Source organism: Xyrauchen texanus, chromosome 10 (assembly GCF_025860055.1).
Source record: "Xyrauchen texanus isolate HMW12.3.18 chromosome 10, RBS_HiC_50CHRs, whole genome shotgun sequence".
In the NCBI taxonomy this organism is placed as follows: domain Eukaryota; kingdom Metazoa; phylum Chordata; class Actinopteri; order Cypriniformes; family Catostomidae; genus Xyrauchen; species Xyrauchen texanus.
In genome coordinates this window covers 39,305,406-39,324,898 of record NC_068285.1, presented here as the reverse complement: position 1 = coordinate 39,324,898, position 19,493 = coordinate 39,305,406, and the positions used below count along the sequence as shown (strand labels likewise).

The window sequence follows — 19,493 nt, the reverse complement described above, 5'->3', positions numbered from 1 at the left end:
CGACACTAGGGATCTCTCTTGAGCGCCGATATTCACCTCTGAACTATGAAAAAAGTCCAATGAGAGTTGGCAACCAGTATTTGCATGTCCCGGCCCCGGACATACGGGTATTTAAGCGGCGCAAATACGGAGTTCATTCAGGATTTTCTGAGGCGGAATGGTCCGGCCACAACTGGGGCTCGGCTCAGCGACGTGGCAGGGGAGACACAACGTCTCGTTCCCTCCATCGGGGAACGGAGGTTACATACGTAACCTAGACGTTCCCCTTCTGTCGCTCTCTCCACATTGTGTCAGAGAAGCGACATGCGCTGAGCCGTGTACGTGATCCGCTGATACAGGAGCGAGCAGGTATTCCTACGTGCAGAACGACCAATTGTATCATGCTGCACGTACCCTTCCCCAATGCCCCATTTAAGCCATCAGGATTCCTTATCGTTACCCTGGAGGGGGGAACAAGTTGACGGCCGCCAACATGGGAACGGGCCAGCCTGGCTGGGCCTCTTTTCTCTCTATGTTTCTCGCATAGAGCAACTACGGCCGGGGCCCTTACACGCATTGAGGGAAGGGGGGTCTTAGCCCTTATTAGGGCGGAGAAGACCCTGCGGAGGCCACACCTACCCGGGAGGGGAGGCAAATTTTGAGTGGCAAATACATCGCATGGCCTATACTTCTACATGGTCTTATGCGGAAAAGTAGTGCGGTGGTAGATCCAGCCTCGCAGAGGGGGGAAGCATACAGCACGGCAACCGAGGCAGTAACTGCCTAAGGGAAACACGGAGTCAACTCGTGAGGGGACAGAACTGTGGTTTTACACACAGGGGGAGTCCGAACAGGAGGCCTTACCTGTGGGGCACCTATACCAGTACAGGGTAGCTTGCGGTACCCGCAGTGGTTTGGGTCGCCGAGTTCCTCCGCAGAACTGCGACCCACGAGGGCTAGGGAGGAGTCAACCAGTGTTCCAAACCTGGGATCTCCTGGGAATGAAGGCGCACTGTTTCCCTGGTTAGGGGAAGGGCTGGGTGCAAGCTGATTCACCCGGTCAGATCGTGGGCGTGCTACCGAGTTCTACAGGCTCGGTACCTGAGAGAACACGGGACGATACTGACTCAACTTCGGAGATTGTAGAATCTCGCAAAAGTGTTAGGTGTTGCCCAGCCCGCTGCTCTACAAATGTCTGCTAGGGCAGTGCCCCTAGCCAGTGCCCACGAGGACGCAACACTCCTGGTGGAGTGGGCTCGGACCCGCAAAGGGGGGGCACGGCCTGGGTGTGATAAGCCAGGGAAATGGCGTCGACAACCCAGTGGGCGAGTCTCTGCTTGGAGACAGCATTCCCTTTCTGCTCTCCCCAAAGCAGGCGAAGAGCTGCTCAGAGCGTCTGGTGCTCTGTGTGCGGTCCAGGTAAATACGTAAGGCACGTACTGGACACAGCAGTGAAAGGGCTGGGTCTGCCTCCTCCGGGGCAGCGCTTGCAGGTTCACCACCTGATCCCTGAAGGGTGTGGTAGGAACCTTGGGCACGTAGCCGGTCGCGGTCTTAGGATCACGAAAGTGTCCGCCGGACCGAACTCCAGGCAAGCGTCGCTAACAGAGAACGCATGCAGGTCCCGACCCTCTTGATGGAAGCGGCCGATCGGCAGGGCGGTCTTGAGAGAGAGGGCCCTGAGTCCAACTGAGTCAAGCGGCTCGAAGGGGGTCTCCGGAGTCCCATAAGGGCGACCGAGAGATCCCAGGAGGGAAACAGGTTAGGCCGGGAGGAGTCATCCTCCGGGCACCTTTTAGGAACCTGACGATTAAGTCGTGCTTACCAAGAGACTTGCCATCTACCGTGTCGTGGTGGGCCACGATAGCGGCAACATACACCTTGAGGGTGGAGGGGGACAGCCTCCTCTCCAGCCTCTCCTGAAGAAACACGAGCACTGACCTAACTGCGCACTTCTGCGGGTCTTCGGCTCGGGAAAAACACAAGTCCATGAACAGGCGCCACTTCAGGGCGTAAAGATGCCTGGTCGAAGGGGCTCTGGCTTGGTTAATAGTGTCTATGACGGCCGAAGGTAGGCCGGCTAGATCCTCCGCGTCCCGTCCAGGGACCAGAGGTGGAGATTCCAGAGGTCTGGATGCGGATGCCAGAGCATGCAACGTCCCTGAGAAAGAAGGTCCTTCCTCAGGGGAATTCGCCAGGGAGGGGCTGTCATGAGGAGCGTGAGATCCGAAAACCACGTCCGGTTGGGCCAGTAGGGGCCACCAGAGTGACTTGCTCCTTGTCCTCCCTGACCTTGCATAGCACCTGTGCAAGAAGGCTCACTGGGGAAAAGCGTGCTTGCGCAGCCCACGCAGGCCAGCTGTGCGCCAGAGCATCTGTCCCAAGGGGAGCCTCTGTGAGGGCATACCAGAGCCGGACAGTGGGAGGTTTCCTGGGAGGCAAACAGGTCTACCTGGGCCTTGCCGAACCTGTCCCAAATCAGCTGGACCGATTGGGGTGGAGCCTCCACTCTCCGCCGGGCAAGTTTTGCCTTGACAGCGCGTCCGCTATCACATTGAGGTTGCGGGGATGTGAGTGGCGCGCAGTGACTCCAGTCGCTGCTGACTCCAAAGGAGGAGACGACGGGCGAGCTGTGACATGTGGAGGGAGCGTACTCCGCCTTGGCGGTTTATGTAAGCCACCACCGTGGTGCTGTCTGTCCTGACTAGGACATGCTTGCCGCTGAACCAACGGAAGAAATTTCTTCAGGGCAAGAAAAGCGGCCATCAGCTCTAGGCAGTTGATGTGCCAGCGCAGCGAGCCTCGGTTCCACCGGCCTGCGGCTCTGCGCCCGTTGCACACGGCGCCCAACCCAATTTGGAGGCGTCGGTTGTAACCAGAACGTGACGGGACACCTGCTGCAAGGGTACTCCTGCCCGTAGAAAGCAGAGGTCTGTCCAGGGTTTGAAGGTTTGGCGGCAGGCGGGGGTAACTTCCACGCCGTGCGTGCCGTGGCGCCATGCTCGTCTCGGGACTCGAGTCTGGAGCCAATGCTGAAGTGGTCTCATATGCATCAACCCCAGTGGCGGCGCGCCGTGAGGATGCCATATGCCCCAGGAGCCGTTGGAAATGTTTCAAAGGGACCACGGTGCCTGGTTCGAAAGAAGCGAGGCATTCCAGCACTGACTGAGCACGCTCGTTGGAGAGCGTGCTGTCATTGAGACTGAGTCTAACTCCAAACCGAGAAAAGAGATGCTCTGGACCGGGGTGAGCTTGCTCTTTTCCCAGTTGACCTGAAACCCTAAGCGGCCGAGGTGCTCGAGCACCTGGTCTCTGTGTCGTATAGTAATTCCTCGCGAGGAGGCCAAAATGAGCCAATCGTCGAGGTAATTGAGTATGCGTATGCCCGCTCCTCGTAGCGGGGCAAGAGCCGCCTCTGTGACCTTCGTGAAGACGCGAGAGGACAGAGACAGGCCGAAGGGGAGGACCTTGTACTGATACGCCTGGCCGTCGAAGTCGAGGGCGAATTGAGACGTGGAAGTACGCGTCCTTCAGGTCTACCACTGCGAACCAATCTAGATGCCGGACGCCAGATAGAATTTGTTTCTGGGTAAGCATTTTGAATGGGAGTTTGGACAAGGTCCGATAGAAAACTCGCAGGTCCAAGATCGGTCGTATGCCGCCGCCTTTCTTGGGTACAACGAAGTATGGGCTGTAGAAACCCTTCTTCGTTTCGGTCGGAGGGACAGGCTCTATCGCGTCCTTGATTAGAAGGGAGGCGATTTCCTCGCGCAGGGAGTGGGCATGTTCGCCGTGCACTGCGGAGGAACGAACGCCCACGAAGGGGCGGAGACCTGGCAAACTGAATTGCGTAACCGAGTCGGATGGTCCGGTGCAGCCACCGTGACGAGCTGGGCAGTGAAAGCCATGCCTCTAAGCTCCATGCTAGGGGCACCAAGGGGACGAGTATTTTGGAAGTACCCGGCGGGGCTTCGCAGCGGTGCGGAACAGGTAACGCAGCGTCGGGAGGCAACGTGGCGTCCCGAGGCTCTGGTGCTGAGAATAAACTCAAAGCACTTACCTTGTTCCGCGCACCCGGCAGGGGGCGGGTTCGTGACTGAGGAGGAGGTCTGATGCTGGCGTCCTCTGGACTCGTCTGAACCGGCCGGCCGGGGAACAGTCGTGGGGCTGAGGGCGGAAGCACCGCATCCTGGGCGCCGAGACTGTTGAGGCCTGAAAGCAAAGTACCGTGAGAACGGCATTTGCGGGCCATGTGACCCAGAGGTAAAGGAAATAGCTCTTTTATTGAGAATTTGGGTACCGCAGCCCCGTCAGGAGTGCGGCAAATGAAAAAACAAAAGATTCTCCTCCCGGCCCTCCACCGGGGACGGAGTGGTCTTACCACCTCGGAGCTAACTTCTCGTCCTCTGGGTCCGCTGTCTCAGGGGCGCTTGGGAGCCTTCCGGGTCCTCGAAGGGGTCCGTGAGGCAGGGGCGTACGCTTCCTGCGGTTTGCTCGACGCCGGGGCTGAGAGCTGGGCCCAGGTTGGGGCAGAGCAGAAGGTCTTCTGGCAGCGGGAGGGCGCCCTCGGCGAGCAGGTGGGGCCTGGGCCGTGGCGGCAAGCTTGCGGCGCGGCATGATGTGCGAAATGGCCTCCGTCTGCTTCTTCACCAGGGAGAACTGCTGGGCAAAGTCCTCAACGGTGTGGCCGAAGAGGCCGAACTGGGAGACAGGGGCGTTGAGGAAGCGAGTCTTGTCAGCTTCACGCATCTCAACCAAGTCTATTGCTGACGTTCCTGGACCACCAGAGTGGCCATCGCCTGCCCGAGTGCCTGCGCTGTGACCTTCGTCGCTCTCAGGGCGAGGTCGGTCGCTGAGCGCAGTTCCTGCAGCGTGTCGGGATCAGGGCCACCCCCGTGCATGTTGCGAAGTGCCTTGGCTTGGTGGACCTGCAGGAGAGCCATGGCATGCAGGGCGGAAGCGGCGCGTCCGGTAGAGCAGTAGGCCTTCGCGGTGAGCGAGGATGTTGCTCTACAGGACCGGGAAGGGAGTACAGGGCGGCCCGCCAGGTGGTAGTGCTTCCGGGACATAAGTGGAGCGCAACAGCTCTATCCACCTGGGGATCTCCGTGTACCGTGGGCGCTCCGCCGTCGAGGGTGGCGAGGAGGATGAGCAGATGGCGGTCGCGGCGAGTGGAGAGGGGTGCTCTCCGCGAAGGCGTCAGCTCATCATGCACCTCCGGAAGAAAGGAACCGGGGAGCGAGGCTGTGAGCAGCGCCCACGCCCAAGAACCAATCGTTCAGCCGTGATGGCTGTGGGGAGGATGGAGGGTTCCAATCCAGGCCCACGCTGTTGGCTATCCGGGAAAGCATATCCGGACATCTGTGCGTCGGCCTCCTCCTGGGCGTGCAAGCCCGAGGCGGCAGCCCAGAGGAGCCCTCAGCATCAGAGCCCACGCCCTCCGATGTCGCGGCGAACTCATATGCTTCCATCGCAAGAGGGTAGGCAGACTGGCTGTGAGGCGAGTCGCTGCCACCTCGGCGGGGACGGGAGTCAACGGCGTGCCGGGCGCGGGTGGTCCGAGGGCGTACCGGCGGAGCTGCACCCGCTGCCATCCCGGATCGCCTCCATCGCCAGCCGCATCGTCCTCAATCCCGTGGGAAGAATGAGCGACGCGGGCGGCTGGAGTGGCTTGCTTACGGTTGTAAGCAAGCCGCGACCGCTAACGTTGTCATGGTCATGTTCTCGCAATGAGAACATGAACCATCCATAAACGCAGCCTCAGTGTGATCACTGCCCAGACACACGAGACAACGCCTGTAGCTGTCGGAGGCGGAGAGTAATCTACGCATCCAGGAACAACACAGGGGCGGAAAGGCATCTTTATAAAGACGGCGTCCTTAAAAGGGCGTTCAACGCCGCTGTGTTTTTTGCTCTTTTAGAGGAAATTACTCTTTTAAATAAAATCACTCTTTTATGAATGAAAGAACTCGTGAGAGATCTTTCTTATCTGCAACTGTCGATGCGCTCAGGGGCAGGAAGTGCACAGCCGTGCAAACAGGAGAAAGCCGCTGTTGTGCACCGTAGAATCCAACAGCATGCAGCAGAGGATAGCAGGAACTCGGTGTGTAAAACGCAGCAGTCTGCAAACACGACCATCGGCTCCGAAGAAATTTTCTGAATGAACTCCCGTATTTGCGCCGCTTAAATACCCGTATGTCCGGGGGCGGGACATGCAAATACTGGTTGCCAACTCTCATAGGCCTTTTTTCATAGTTCAGAGGTGAATATCGGCGCTCAAGAGAGACCCCTAGTGTCGCTTCTCTGACATAACGTGGAGAGAGCGACAGAAGGGGAACTAAAGTTCAATTGTCACAACTGTTTTATGGGACATCACAAATCTATCGCATGTCTGCAAAATGTAGTGACTTACCCAAAACATTTCATTCATGCTTCAAAACCCAGTTATTGTGTCAGTAAATTGGCCAATGCCACCAAAATGAAAAGGTTTTTTTGTCATCGTGTGAGCCGTACTGGTCAAATGTTTAGATGTTTTTTCACCATGGCAATCAACCCTGGAAATGTTTGTTATATACAAATTTCACTTTTGTTCTACTTTTTTGTTCACACTGACTGCTTACTGTAGAATACAAGAATGTCAGTTTTGTCTTTTGTTTTTAGATACCGATTTCAACAGTAGGTAAAAGTTTACTGGGAAAAGTCAATACTGTAGTTCACAGAAAAATGATATGCACATTTCTACGTATACAGTACATAAATTTTTGTAGCAATGAGTTACATGTAAACAGAAAATTCACATTTGCATGTTGATTTTTACACATTTCTTACATGTAAAGTCATATATAGTGAACAGAATATTGCCACAAAATGAAAAAATAAAAAATGCAACAACCTGCAGTAGTTCTATGAAAAACAATAAATTGTACCTCCTCATAGTACGTAACACTAAAAGTTCCCATCTTTTGGTGGACTTCCTGTCGCTCTTGTTGGTCTGGCCAGAGATTTAGCGGACATCACAAACCTTCCATTGCAAATTGTAGACAATTGTTCTTACTCTTTTGCACATATGTGCCAAAACACAAGCAATTTTCTTAAATTAATAAGAAATTCAAATCTGGTTTGAACAAGAACCTAACTGTTCAGAGATTTGAACATATTGTTTTAAAAACATTTAATTAAAAAAAAATTGAAGAACTGAGCCAATGCCAATTGATGAAATTTGAGAACTGAGCCAATGCCATTGAGAAAAACTGTAAATGAGGGTAGTGTAGAGTAATCTTGGATTCAATTAAATTAATGATTCATTCTATAAAACATACATTTTAGATAAAGCAGTGTAAAAGTCACTATATTTTATAATCTCATCAATGTATGAGATTACAAATCCACAAACACAAATTGGCTCAGCTGGCCTAAATATTTGTATAATTGTACCAGAACTGAAATAACTCCTGATATAAGGATGCACATACAAATTAAATGATGCATGAAAATAAATCAACTGTTCATGCCATGGATTAAGATTAAAGGGGTCATGACATGAGAAACCAAATTTGCCTTGATCTTTTGGTATATAAGAGGTCTTTGTATCATTAAAACGTCCTGCAAGTTTAATATTTTAAGACGTCCTCCCCATTCTAAACGAATCATTTATTTAATCAAGCTCAAAATACAGCTCGTTCTGGATTCATGGTTAGAAGTGACGTGTCGGTTAGAAGTGACGTAACAGCGTTTGCATATGACCGCCTCCAGCACAAGATAACTACGCTTTAAGCGCAAAGACAACTACGCTCATTTCAGTATCGCCGTGCGCCTCACAAGTGTTCAGTCGATGGACAGCGAGCTCTGACAGAGACTATTTGTGCACAGGAAAATTACGATGCCACACAGATGTGCTGTTCCTGGCTGTGGTCAAACAAAACCTCTGAATAAGCTGCCGAAAGATCCAGACGTCAGGGAAAAATGGATGCAGTTTATTTTTTGCGGACATCCCAGTCACGGCAGTGTTAACTTAAGCGTTTGTTCTGTACATTTTAAGGATGACTGTTTTGAGAACAAATCTCAATATGATGCTGGCTTTGCCAGAAAACTGTTGCTCAAAGATAAGTCCGTGCCGACTATTCTAGGAACAACGACGACGCCAAACTGTAAGTAATCTATTTTAAACTTTAAACTACTTTTTAAAGCGCAATTTCATTCATTATGAATAATCACAGTGTTTTTACTTAGTTTACTTGCATACTGTTCTGGCTGGAGGCGTCAATAATTGATACATAGGCACTGGCGTTAGCCAATCATAACAGTGGGCGTTAACACTGAAGTCTTAAATGGAAAACGCCCCCAAAACAGACTGTTTGAATCAGAGGATGAGAAACAGGGTGGGAAAAGGTCATAAATCACTAGATTTTAAAAGTTTTTCTTAAAAAAAATATATTAATACTATAATTGCACCTAAGGGAACATAATAATACAATAAAAAAAACCATGTCATGACCCCTTTAAAACAAAAATGAATGATAAGTGTAAAATGGTATCTATACAAGTTAGAGATAATGTGAAGTAACCCAGCCAGTGTTGCAAACTAAATTGCATACTAAGTGAAGGGTTTTGGATCACCCTAAAAAAAGAGTTTTATTGCAATGATGACCAGCCAACTTTACAGCTTATATCCAAATAATTAAATAAATGAATGTTGATCAAAGTTTTTTGAGAAATATTTTATTACATAAAGTGCTACGAGAGATATGGAACTAGCACAACTATGTAGGAAATCGATTGCCTGGGACACCAATCAATTATGCAGTCGTTATTTTAAATGATTTAACCTTAGAATCAAATATTTCAGAAAGCCATGTAATAATAATAATACATATAAACATAAAAATACATTTCAAATACTTTTAATCTAAATATGACATTTAAGCAGTTCTTACCTTACAGGCCAGTTTGTCCACTAGAGCAATAATAGAGTTTTTGAAGAGTGTAGCTGCAGTAAGAGGCCGTTTGGTCACCTCTGTGATACTCATTTTCCCATCAGGCCACATTTCTTTGAGGACTGGGTCCGAACTATATGACAGGTTTAGAAAAGAGAGTAATATAAACCAAGGAAAAGAAGTAAGGAAAAGAAGTATGTAAAAAAAAAAACTCACATGGGCTAATGGCCCTTAGGTAGTTTAAAGTGATTTTGTGTAGACAAGAGGGCAATAGATATAAATAATTTTGAGACACCCTGACGCATGCTTTTTGAGTAACAAATTAAGTTGATGCTTGCTCAAAATAAATACTTCAGAAATATGTCGACCATTTCCTGTTTATTTCAAACACATCTGGCATTTTATTACATCTCAATATTCTATAAACAAACTAATCTCTATTATGATTGGATCAGTCAATGTGAGCCCACTTTAAACATTTTTCATAACAAATCTATTCGCCCCACTTAAGAAAACCAACGTGTTTAATAGGGGCCTTTAACCCCTCAACAGGGGGCTTTTACCCCATATACTATCCTTTCACTTATTGGACTGTTATAGAAATTATTTTAATTTAATGGCATTATACAAATCTGAAAATAATAAATAATTATTTTGTCTCAAAAGATATGATAATTTAAGGCATTTTCATGAGCTGCATAAATTCGCAACGTTTTAAAAAATAATAAAAATTCGATCAAATTGCCTCAATACCTTAAGATATAATGCAAAGATATAATGGATTAGGAATATTTCCAGTGTATAGTGACAAACAGGCGTTTAGGAAAGTTCTGTGTTAGTTTTTTAGTTTTTTAATGTTTTGGGAGAAAATAAAATCAATGGAGCCTTTAACCCCACAGAGCCTACTACCCTGTTTTACCCTTAGCTACTGATATAAGGATGCACATGAAAATTAAATGCATGAAAATAAATCAACTGTTCATGCCATGGATTAAGATTAAAACATAAATGAATAATAAGTGTAAAATGGTATCTAAATATACAAGTTAGAGATAATGTGAAGTAACCCAGCCAATGTTGCAAACTAAATTGCAGAGTTTTGAATCACCCTAAAAAAAGAATTATCTTGCAAAGATGACCAGCCAACTTTACAGCTTATATCCAAATAATTAAATAAATGAATGTTGATCAAAGTTTTTTGAGAATTAATTTACAGTGAAAATTCTGTCATCATTTACCTCATTTTGAACCAAACGGTTGTGTGTCTGTTAAAAGACGTGCAGTTCATTGCCATTGACATCACAAGCGTGAATGAGAATTATGAGCTAAAGTGAGGGGCAAGATTTTCAGTGAATATTGACTTCCCCTTCTGTCGCTCTCTCCACGTTGTGTCGGAGAAGCAACACTAGGGGTCTCTCTTGAGCGCCGATATTCACCTCTGACCTATTGAAAAGGGCCAATGAGAGTTGGCAGTCAGTATTTGCATACCCGCCCTCGCATACGGGTATTTAAGCGGGGCAAATACGGAAGTTTAGTCAGAAAATTTCTTCGGAGCCGATGGTCTCTGCAGTTTGCTGCGAGTTACACGCCATTAAAACGTTCCTGTTTCCTCTGACGATCTGCATGCTGTTGGATCTTGACGGCGCACAACAGCGGCTTTCTCTTCTCATTGCACGGCGTGCATTGTTGCCCCTGAGCGCTTCGACAGCGCAGACACACACACACACACTGTGTACTAAAAGAGTAATTTCCCTAAAAGAGTAATTTCTCTAAAAGAGCAAACACAGCGGCGTTGAACTTCCTTTTGAGGACGCGTCTTTTTCAAGATGCCCTTCCGCCCCCTGTGTCGTTCCTGGATGCGGTAGAAGCCTCTCTGCTTCAGACGGCTACAGGCGCTGTCTCGTGTGTTTGGGCTGCGATCACACCGAGGCGGCGTTTGTGGATGGTTCATGTTCTCACTGCGAGAACATGACCATGACCGTTACGCGTAGCTTGCTCAGCAAGCAGCTGCAACCCGCATTGCTCCTTCTTCCCACGGGATTGAGGGCGATGCGGTTGGCGCTGAGGGCGATTTGGAGGCGGCAGCGGGTGCAGTTTCGCCGGGTAGCCCCCGCGAACCTCCCGTTCCCGACACGCTCGCTGGTCCCCGTCCACGCTCGCGGCGATAGCGGCTCGCCTCACGGCCTGGCTGTCTATCCTCCCGAGCCCGAAGCAGATGAGCTCACCGCTGCATCGGAGAGTGCGGTGTCTGATGCCGAGGACTCCCCTGGACTGCCGCCTTCGGGCCAGCAGGCCCAGGCTGAGGCCGACGCTCAGATGTCCAACATGCTTTCCCGGGCCGCCGTGAGCATGGGGTTGGTTTGGAACCCTCCGTCCTCCCCACAGCCTTCACGGTTGGATGATTGGTTCCTGGGGACAGCGCGCCGTTCGCGGCCTCGCATCCCCCCGGTCCCGTTTTTCCCGGAGGTGCATGATGAGCTGACGTCTACGTGGAGAGCCCCGCTCTCCGCTCGTCTAGGTGCCACCCGCTCCACTCTCTCCACCCTCGATGGCGGAGAGCGCCACGGATACGAGGCGATTCCCCAGGTCGATAGGGCAGTTGCGCACCATCTATAACCCGGTAGCCCTACCTCCTGGCGTGGTCGCCCCGTACTCCCATCCAAGCCCTGTAGGACAACATCCTCGCTCAATGCGAGAGCCTACAGTGCGGCTGGACACGCTGCCTCCGCCCTGCATGCGATGGCCCTCCTGCAAGTCCACCAGGCCAAAGCTCTCAGAAGCATGCAAGGGGTGGACCTGATCCTGATGTGCTGCAGGAACTGCGCTCAGTGACCGACCTCGCCCTGAGAGCGACGAAGGCCACAGTGCAGGCACTCGGACAGATGATGGCCACCCTAGTGGTCCAGGAACGCCATCTTTGGCTCAATCTGGTCGAGATGTGTGAGGCCGACAAGAACCGCTTCCTGGACGCACCTGTCTCCCAGATTGGCCTTTTCGGCGACACTGTCGAGGACTTTGCCCAACAGTTCTCCGCGGTGAAGAAGCAGACGGAGGCCATCTCCCATATCATGCCCCGCCGCACACCTGCCGCTACGGGCCCTGCCCTGTCTGCCCACCGAGGGCGTCCCACTGCGAAGAAACCAGCTCCTGCTCCGCCTCAACCCGGGCCCAGCTCTCAGCCCCAGCGTCGAGCAACCCGCAGGCGGCCCACGCCCCCTGTCTCACGAACCCCCGAGCAAGGTAAGTGCTTTGAGTCTATTCTCAGCACCCCAGCTTCAGGCCACAACGAAGCTGCCCGACGCTGCATTACCTGTTCCGGCCCGCTGCGAGGCCCCGCCGGGTACGTCCAAAATACTCGTCCCTTTGGTGCCCCTAAGCGCCAGAGCTGGGAAGCGTGGTTTTAAGCTTCCCAATGCATCACGCTGGCTGCACCGGACCATTCAACTTCGGTTACGCAATTCAGTTTGCCCGGCTCCGCCCCCTTCAGGGGCATCCGCTTTCCGCAGTACACAGCGAGCATGCCAGTTCCCTGCGCGCGAAATCGCGACCCTCTTAGCCAAGGGCGCGTAGAGCCCATCCCTCCAACCGGTTTCTACAGCCCTTACTTCATTGTACCCAAGAAAGGCGGCTTACGACCAATCCTGGACCTCGCGAGTTTTCAATCGGGCCTTGTTAAAACTCCCGTTCAAAATGCTCACGCAGAGAAATATTCTGGCTGGCATTCAGCATCTAGATTGGTTCGCAGCGGTAGACCTGAAGGACGCGTACTTCCACGTCTCAATTCTGCCACGACACCGACCCTTCTTACGGTTCGCGTTCCACGGCCAGGCGTTTCAGTACAAAGTCCTCCCCTTCGGCCTGTCTCTGTCCCCTCGCGTCTTCACGAAGGTCGCAGAGGCGGCTCTTGCCCCGCTACGAGTAGCCGGCATCCGCATTCTCAACTACCTCGACGACTGGCTTATCTTAGCACACTCTCGAGAGTTACTATGCACACACAGAGACCAGGTGTTCCGGCACCTCAGCCGCTTGGGGTTTCAGGTCAACTGGGAAAAGAGCAAGCTCACTCCGGTTCAGAGCATCTCTTTTCTCGGGTTGGAGTTAGACTCAGTCTCAAGGACAGCACATCTCACGAGCGAGCGTGCTCAGTCGTTGCTGGATTGCCTCGCTTCCTTCAAGCCAGGCACAGTGGTCCCTCTAAAACTTTTCCAGAGGCTCCTGGGGCATATGGCGTCCTCCGCGGCGGTCGCGCCGCTGGGGTTGATGCATATGAGACCACTCCAGCACTGGCTCCAGACTCGAGTCCCGAGACAAGCATGGCACCACGGCACGCATCGGGTAAGGATCACCCCCCCTGCCTCAAAACACTCCGACCCTGGACAGACCTCTGCTTTTTACGGGCAGGAGTGCCACTGCAGCAGGTGTCCCGACGCGTTCTGGTCACAACCGATGCCTCCCGGTCCGGGTGGGGTGCCGTGTGCAGCGGGCACGCAGCAGCGGCTCAAGTCGCTGCGTGCCACTCACATCCCCGGCAAGCTCAACGTCGTAGCGGACGCGCTATCACAACAACGCCTGCCCGGCGGGGAGTGGAGGCTTCACCCCCAGTCGGTCCAGCTGATTTGGGAACAGTTTGGCAAGGCCCAGGTAGACCTGTTCGCCTCCCAGGAAACCTCCCACTGCCCGCTCTGGTACGCCCTAACAGAGGCTCCCCTCGGGACAGGCAGCTGGCACACAGCTGGCCCTCGGGGCTGCGCAAGTACGCATTTCCCCAGTGAGCCTTCTTGCACCGGTGCTGTGCAAGGTCAGGGAGGACGAGGAGCAAGTCACGCTAGTGGCCCCTACTGGCCCACTCGGACTTGGTTCTCGGAACTCAGGCTTCTCATGATAGCTCCTCCCTGGCGAATTTCCTGAGAAAGGACCTCCTCTCTCAGGGGCGGGGCATGCTCTGGCACGCGCGAGACCTCTGGAACCTCCACGTCTGGTCCCTGGGCGGGATGCAGAAGAGCTAGGCGGCTTACGGCGACCGTTGTGAATACAATCAACCAAGCCAGAGCCCCCTCTACCAGGCACCTTTACGCCCTAAAGTGGCGCTTGTTCGCAGATTGGTGTTCTTCCGAACTGAAGACCGCAGAGATGCTGCGATCAAGTCAGTGCTCCTGTTCCTACAGGAGAGGCTGGACAGGAGGCTGTCCCCGTCCACCCTCAAGGTGTATGTTGCCGCCATTGCCGCCCACCACGATCCTGTAGACGGCAAGTCTTTGGGTAAGCTCGACCTGATCCTCAGGTTCCTGAGAGGCGCCCGGAGGTTGAATCACTCCCGGCCAGGCCTAGTTCCCTCCTGGGATCTCTCGGTAGTCTTGGCAGGACTCCAGAGACCTCCCTTCGAGCCGCTTGAATCAATTGGACTCAGGGCCCTCTCTCTTAAGACGGCCCTGCTGATCGCGTTCGCCTCTATCAAGAGGGTCGGGGACCTGCAAGCGTTCTCTGTCAGCGACACTTGCCTGGAGTTTGGTCCGGCGGATACGTCTGTGATCCTAAGACCGCAACTGGGCTATGTGCCCAAGGTTCCTACCACACCATTCCAAGATCAGGTAGTGAACCTGCAAAGCTGCCCGGGAGGAGGCAGACCCAGCCCTTTCGTTGCTATGTCCAGTCGCGCCCTGCGCATTTACCTGGACCGCACACAGAGCACCAGACGCTCTGAGCAGCTCTTTGTCTGCTTTAGGGGACGGCAGAAAGGGAATTCCGTCTCCAAACAGAGGCTCGCCCACTGGGTTGTTGACGCCATCACACTGGCTTATCACACCCAGGCCGTGCCCCTACCCTTGCGGGTCCGAGCTCACTCAACAAGGGGGGTTGCGTACTCGTGGGCACTGGCCAAGGGCACCTCCCTAGCAGACATCTGTAGAGTCGCGGGCTGGGCAACACCCAACACCTTCGCGAGGTTTTACAACCTTCGCGTTGAGTCGGTTGCGTCTCGTGTTTTGTCAGGTCCGAGCCGTAGAACTTGGTAACACGTAGACTGACCGGCCGGGTGGATCGCTTGTGCCCAGCGCCCTTTTCCTGACGTCAAGTTTAAGTAGTGCGCCTTTTTTCCCAGGGCGCCCCACTCCGAGTCGGGACCCTGGTCGATTCCTCCCCAGCCCTCTGGGTCCACAGTGCAGCAGAGGAACTCGCCGACCCAAGCCACTGCGGGTACCCTGATGGCTACCCTGTACTGGTATAGGTGCTCCGCAGGTAAGGCCTCCTGCTCGGACTCCCCCTGTGTGTAATTCCACGGTTCTGTCCCCTTACGTGCGGACCCCCGTGTCTCCCTTAGGCAGTTACTGCTGCCCGGTCGCCGTGCTGTAGCAACTCCCCCTTTCGAGGCTGGATCTACCACCGCACCATACTTTCCACACGAGCCCTAAGGCGGCCGTGTGGCGTGTCTACCACTTTTCCTCCCCAAGAAAAAGGGCAGGTGTGGTCTCCGCAGGGTCTGGGTAAGACCCCTTCCCTATATGCGTGTAAGGGCCCGGCCGTGATTGCTCTATCGCGAGAAATATAGAGAGAAAGAGGCCCAGCCAGGCTGGCCCGTTCCCATGTTGGCAAACATCGCCTTGTTCCCCTCTCAGGGTAACTAGAAGGATCCCGATGTTCGTATGGGGCATTGGGGAAGAGTACGTGCAGCCAGGTACAGGCGATGCGCGGCACTGGATGAATCCCTGCCCGCCTCTTTATCGGCAGTTCACGTACACGGTTCAGCACATGGCAAGATTGGAATGGGTCCCCTAGTGTCGCTTCTCCGACACAAGCGTGGCGAGAGCGACAGAAGGAGAACATTTGGTTACGTATGTAACCTCCGTTCCCGAGGGAGGGAACGACACGTTGTGTCTTTCCTCCGCCATGTCGCTGAACCGAGCCACTGTTGTGGCCGGACCATTTCGGCTCCTCAGAAAAATCCTGACTAAACTTCCGTATTTGCCCCGCTTAAATACCTGTATCGCGGGGCGGGTATGCAAATACTGACTGCCAACTCTCATTGGCCCTTTTCAATAGGTCAGAGGTGAATATCGGCGCTCAAGAGAGACCCCTAGTGTCGCTTCTCCAACACAACGTGTCGTTCCCTCCCTCGGGGAACGGAGGTTACATACGTAACCAAACGTTTTCAGTCTATTCTTCAAACAAAGCTATCATATGGCTTTAGAAAACTTGAAATATTGCACACAAGTCATTTTAACTACTTTTATGGAATGTTTTATGGTGCTTTTTGGCAGTTTAGAGCTTGACACATGGATGCAAACTCACGAGGGGCGAAAAAAGTGAGACAATCACTTGGACGGTTGGACGGTGAACGGTGACGCTTCAGTCGATAAACTTCAACATATTCAGCAGTGTTGACGTGAGTCATGTAAAAGCTCCTCATTGTATAAACATCAGTCACTTTTAACCATCAATTATAGCTCTTATGCCCCTTTCTCAATTTAATGAACATGAGAGTTTCACAATGTCAAAGTGAACGAACAACATGCCCCCCTTATTCAGTTGGTCAGTATGTGAACCAAGCCATACAGTTTGATTATGATACGAATGAGAAGTTTTACGAGCACCACTTCTTCAGAGCCACTCCATTCCTGTCAAACGCAGAATCACTGGGCATGTGCTGCTGTAGAACAACAAAAACTCTTCGGCTCAGCACAAATCACAAAAGTTACCTTTTTTTAACAAAACAGCGAATTTTGCCAAAAGGTGAGGAGTTTGCATCCCTGTTGACAGCCCCAGTCCTCATTTAATTTCATTGTATAGAAAAGACAACCTCAGACATTCTGCATTAAATCTTGTATTGTGTTCCACAGAGGGGAAACAGTCATTTAGTTTGGAACGGCATAAAGGTGAGTCTGCAATGACAGAATTTTGGGTGTAATACTCTTAATTGAAAGGAAGGTAAAAGCCTCCCATCACTACCTGTTATACATCAGACGCTTGAAATCCTGGAACAGCGGGTCCTTGTTCTTATCTAGAAAACCCTCAACTGAGTACCTGAGAAAGGGGAAGTGAGGAAAAAGAGAGGAACATGAATAGAGATAAATCACTAGAAAAACACAAGCTTTAAAACAAAAAGGAAAATACGATTACAGTAACTGAGTGACTCAGTGGTTATGAATGACTCACAAAGGCACAAATGACTCACAAAACGCACAGGTAAACCTACAAAACACCTGGACCATCTTGGCAGTATGATGCAAAAAAAGTTCAAAAATCAGTATGATGCAGAAAGGTCATAAGAAGTTTATCGGCTACATTCTTTTTATTCATATATTTTGGCATTTTGGTGAACATGATATGATGGTATTAGATGGTACTTTGATACTTTGATATATAAATCAAGATTTTAGTATATATAAAAATGTATATAAATGTCAAAGTGTGTATTGTAGGGCTGTTATTGGTTTTTCAATATTTGTAATCACCCTTTTGCCTTCACTTGTTAATATGAAACAGTCCTGCTTTGTGACAGATGAGTTTTTATAGAAAATAGAATCAACATGGATATAACACTGCATGCATAATAATTATCACAGAAGTAGCACAAGGCTGTTTAAAGTAGTTTTAGACTTCTGGAGTTTAATATGCCACACCGCAAGACATGTCCACTTCTCAAAAATATTTTCATGCCATATGCTGAATTATTACCATAATATGTGTTACACACTATAGTGCTGCCAGTGTCCCTTACATATTGTGTGCTACGTCTTATACAATTTTCATGAGAACGCTAATTCTAAGAGCAGTTTTCGTGCCAGAGCAAAGCGCTGGTGTGGTGGGAGTGTTCACGCTATCTGTGGGTGTTAATGATGTGGCGCAAAGCTCAATTCGCTATTTTTCTGAGAAATAGGTCATTGCACTAAGACATTTTGAAAGCAGGTCTGTTTTCAGTGCAGTCCAAATTCAGTTCCTACGTTTGCAGTTGGGTATTGCACCAGCAGGTGGTAATAAAGTTCCTTTTCAAACTCTTTAACTTATGAAACAAACATTTTTGAGATTTATGTTAAACTATCTATCATGATATTCATTTATTTTTGTATTATTATTATTATTATTGTTTATATTTACAATGGTATTTAAGATAACATTTTATATTGGTATTTTTACACCTGTTGTCATAGCGTGATTTTTAAGTCACAGTAAAAGAGGCTGGTGAAAGAAGTTGGAGAGGGTAAAATATTTGGATTAGGTATGATTTTTTGACAACTTCTTTATTTTGATTATATTTTTGTTTCGTTTGAAATGTAATTAGAATTTTTTCAAGTTTCAATAAATTGAATTGTTCAAAATCAAAATAAACTATTAATAATACTTACATTCCTTATAATTTAATGAAACATACTTCCAAATCCTGATGAGAATAACATTTTCTATGCATAACAGGAGTGTGTCCATATTTCTATTCTTCTAATTCATTGCATACAATCCATTTACACTACTAACTTCTTATGAATGTGCTGCCTTTGTTTCTATCACTTGTGCTTGAGGAAATGGAATATATAATAGGATGCAGATGCCGCAATAACTGGAGAAGAACCTCTGAATTAAGACTTAGTGCATGCTTGCATAAAAATACCAAAATGTCATGGCCATGCCCACTGGCTTTGTGCTTATGATATATGGCATAGCGCTGCACTTAGCACTAGCGCTCTTAAAATAGGGCCCTATAACTACATTTTTGCCAAAGCGTTAATAAGTTATATTCTGTACATATCATTTCAGTTTCCAGCTGAAATGTCCACTGAGTGGTGCCAAAAGCAAGTTTATTTTCTCTAAAAGAGACTAGATAAGGTTAAAAATCAGATTATGTCTGCCAATAGATAATTCTAGTGAGTTTTTAATTTTATGCTTTACTAATCCTAACCAAGACCTTACTCTATTTATGCTATTAAAATTCAATATGAAACCTCAGAGGAGAGCATGACATGTCCCTTATATTACCATATTGAAGGTGGCATCTCTAAATACTTGGCACTTTACGGTACTTTTAGGTTAGCTAGTGTAGCTACAGTCAAATGTTTTATACTAGTAAGGGGCAATCAAATGAGCAAAGGACCAATTCTAAACCCAAGGACGTGCCCAGAAAATGGAACAATAAACAAAAAACAAATGAATTAGCATTGTTCACTGTTATTTGTTAAGCGTTACGTAAAGTGTCAAATGCTTGAGAGAATGTGTTGTGTGTGTTGGCCAGGTACAAAATCAGAGCAGCCCAGAGTCCATTCAGCTCTGTAGACCGGATTAGCAAAGCACAGATGTATTCATCTAACAGTCAGACCCACACACACCGACACGTGCTCATTCACTCAAGTATAAACAATACTGCTTTATACATTCAAGTGCACATTTTTTGCTTAAACTGTCATTTTCACACACGCTTCACATTCACTCACACAACACGTGTATGCCCACATGGCTGTGCAATAGCAATATCACAGGGGCAAAAGCAGTCCTTGGTGGACAGATGCTGCCCTGTGGCCCTTCTTTAGTAAGACTTCCAGAAAACGGGGTGAGAACAGGCGTAAACCCAAATGTTCCAGAAGGAACTGTTTGTGCTTA

The 19,493-nt window shown here is 49.9% G+C and overlaps 1 protein-coding gene across 1 annotated transcript in view; it reads right to left on the bottom strand.

Annotated features, from left to right (window-relative positions):
- Nucleotides 1-19,493, bottom strand: part of LOC127650683 (unconventional myosin-Ig-like) — a 72,029-nt gene that overhangs the window by 39,076 nt on the left and 13,460 nt on the right. Inside the window, exons 13-14 of the mRNA XM_052136272.1 lie at nt 16,854-16,928; nt 8,913-9,045 (exon numbers count right to left, since the gene is read on the bottom strand). Of these exons, the coding sequence (XP_051992232.1) occupies nt 8,913-9,045; nt 16,854-16,928 (208 nt within the window). The remainder of the gene's footprint in view (nt 1-8,912; nt 9,046-16,853; nt 16,929-19,493) is intronic.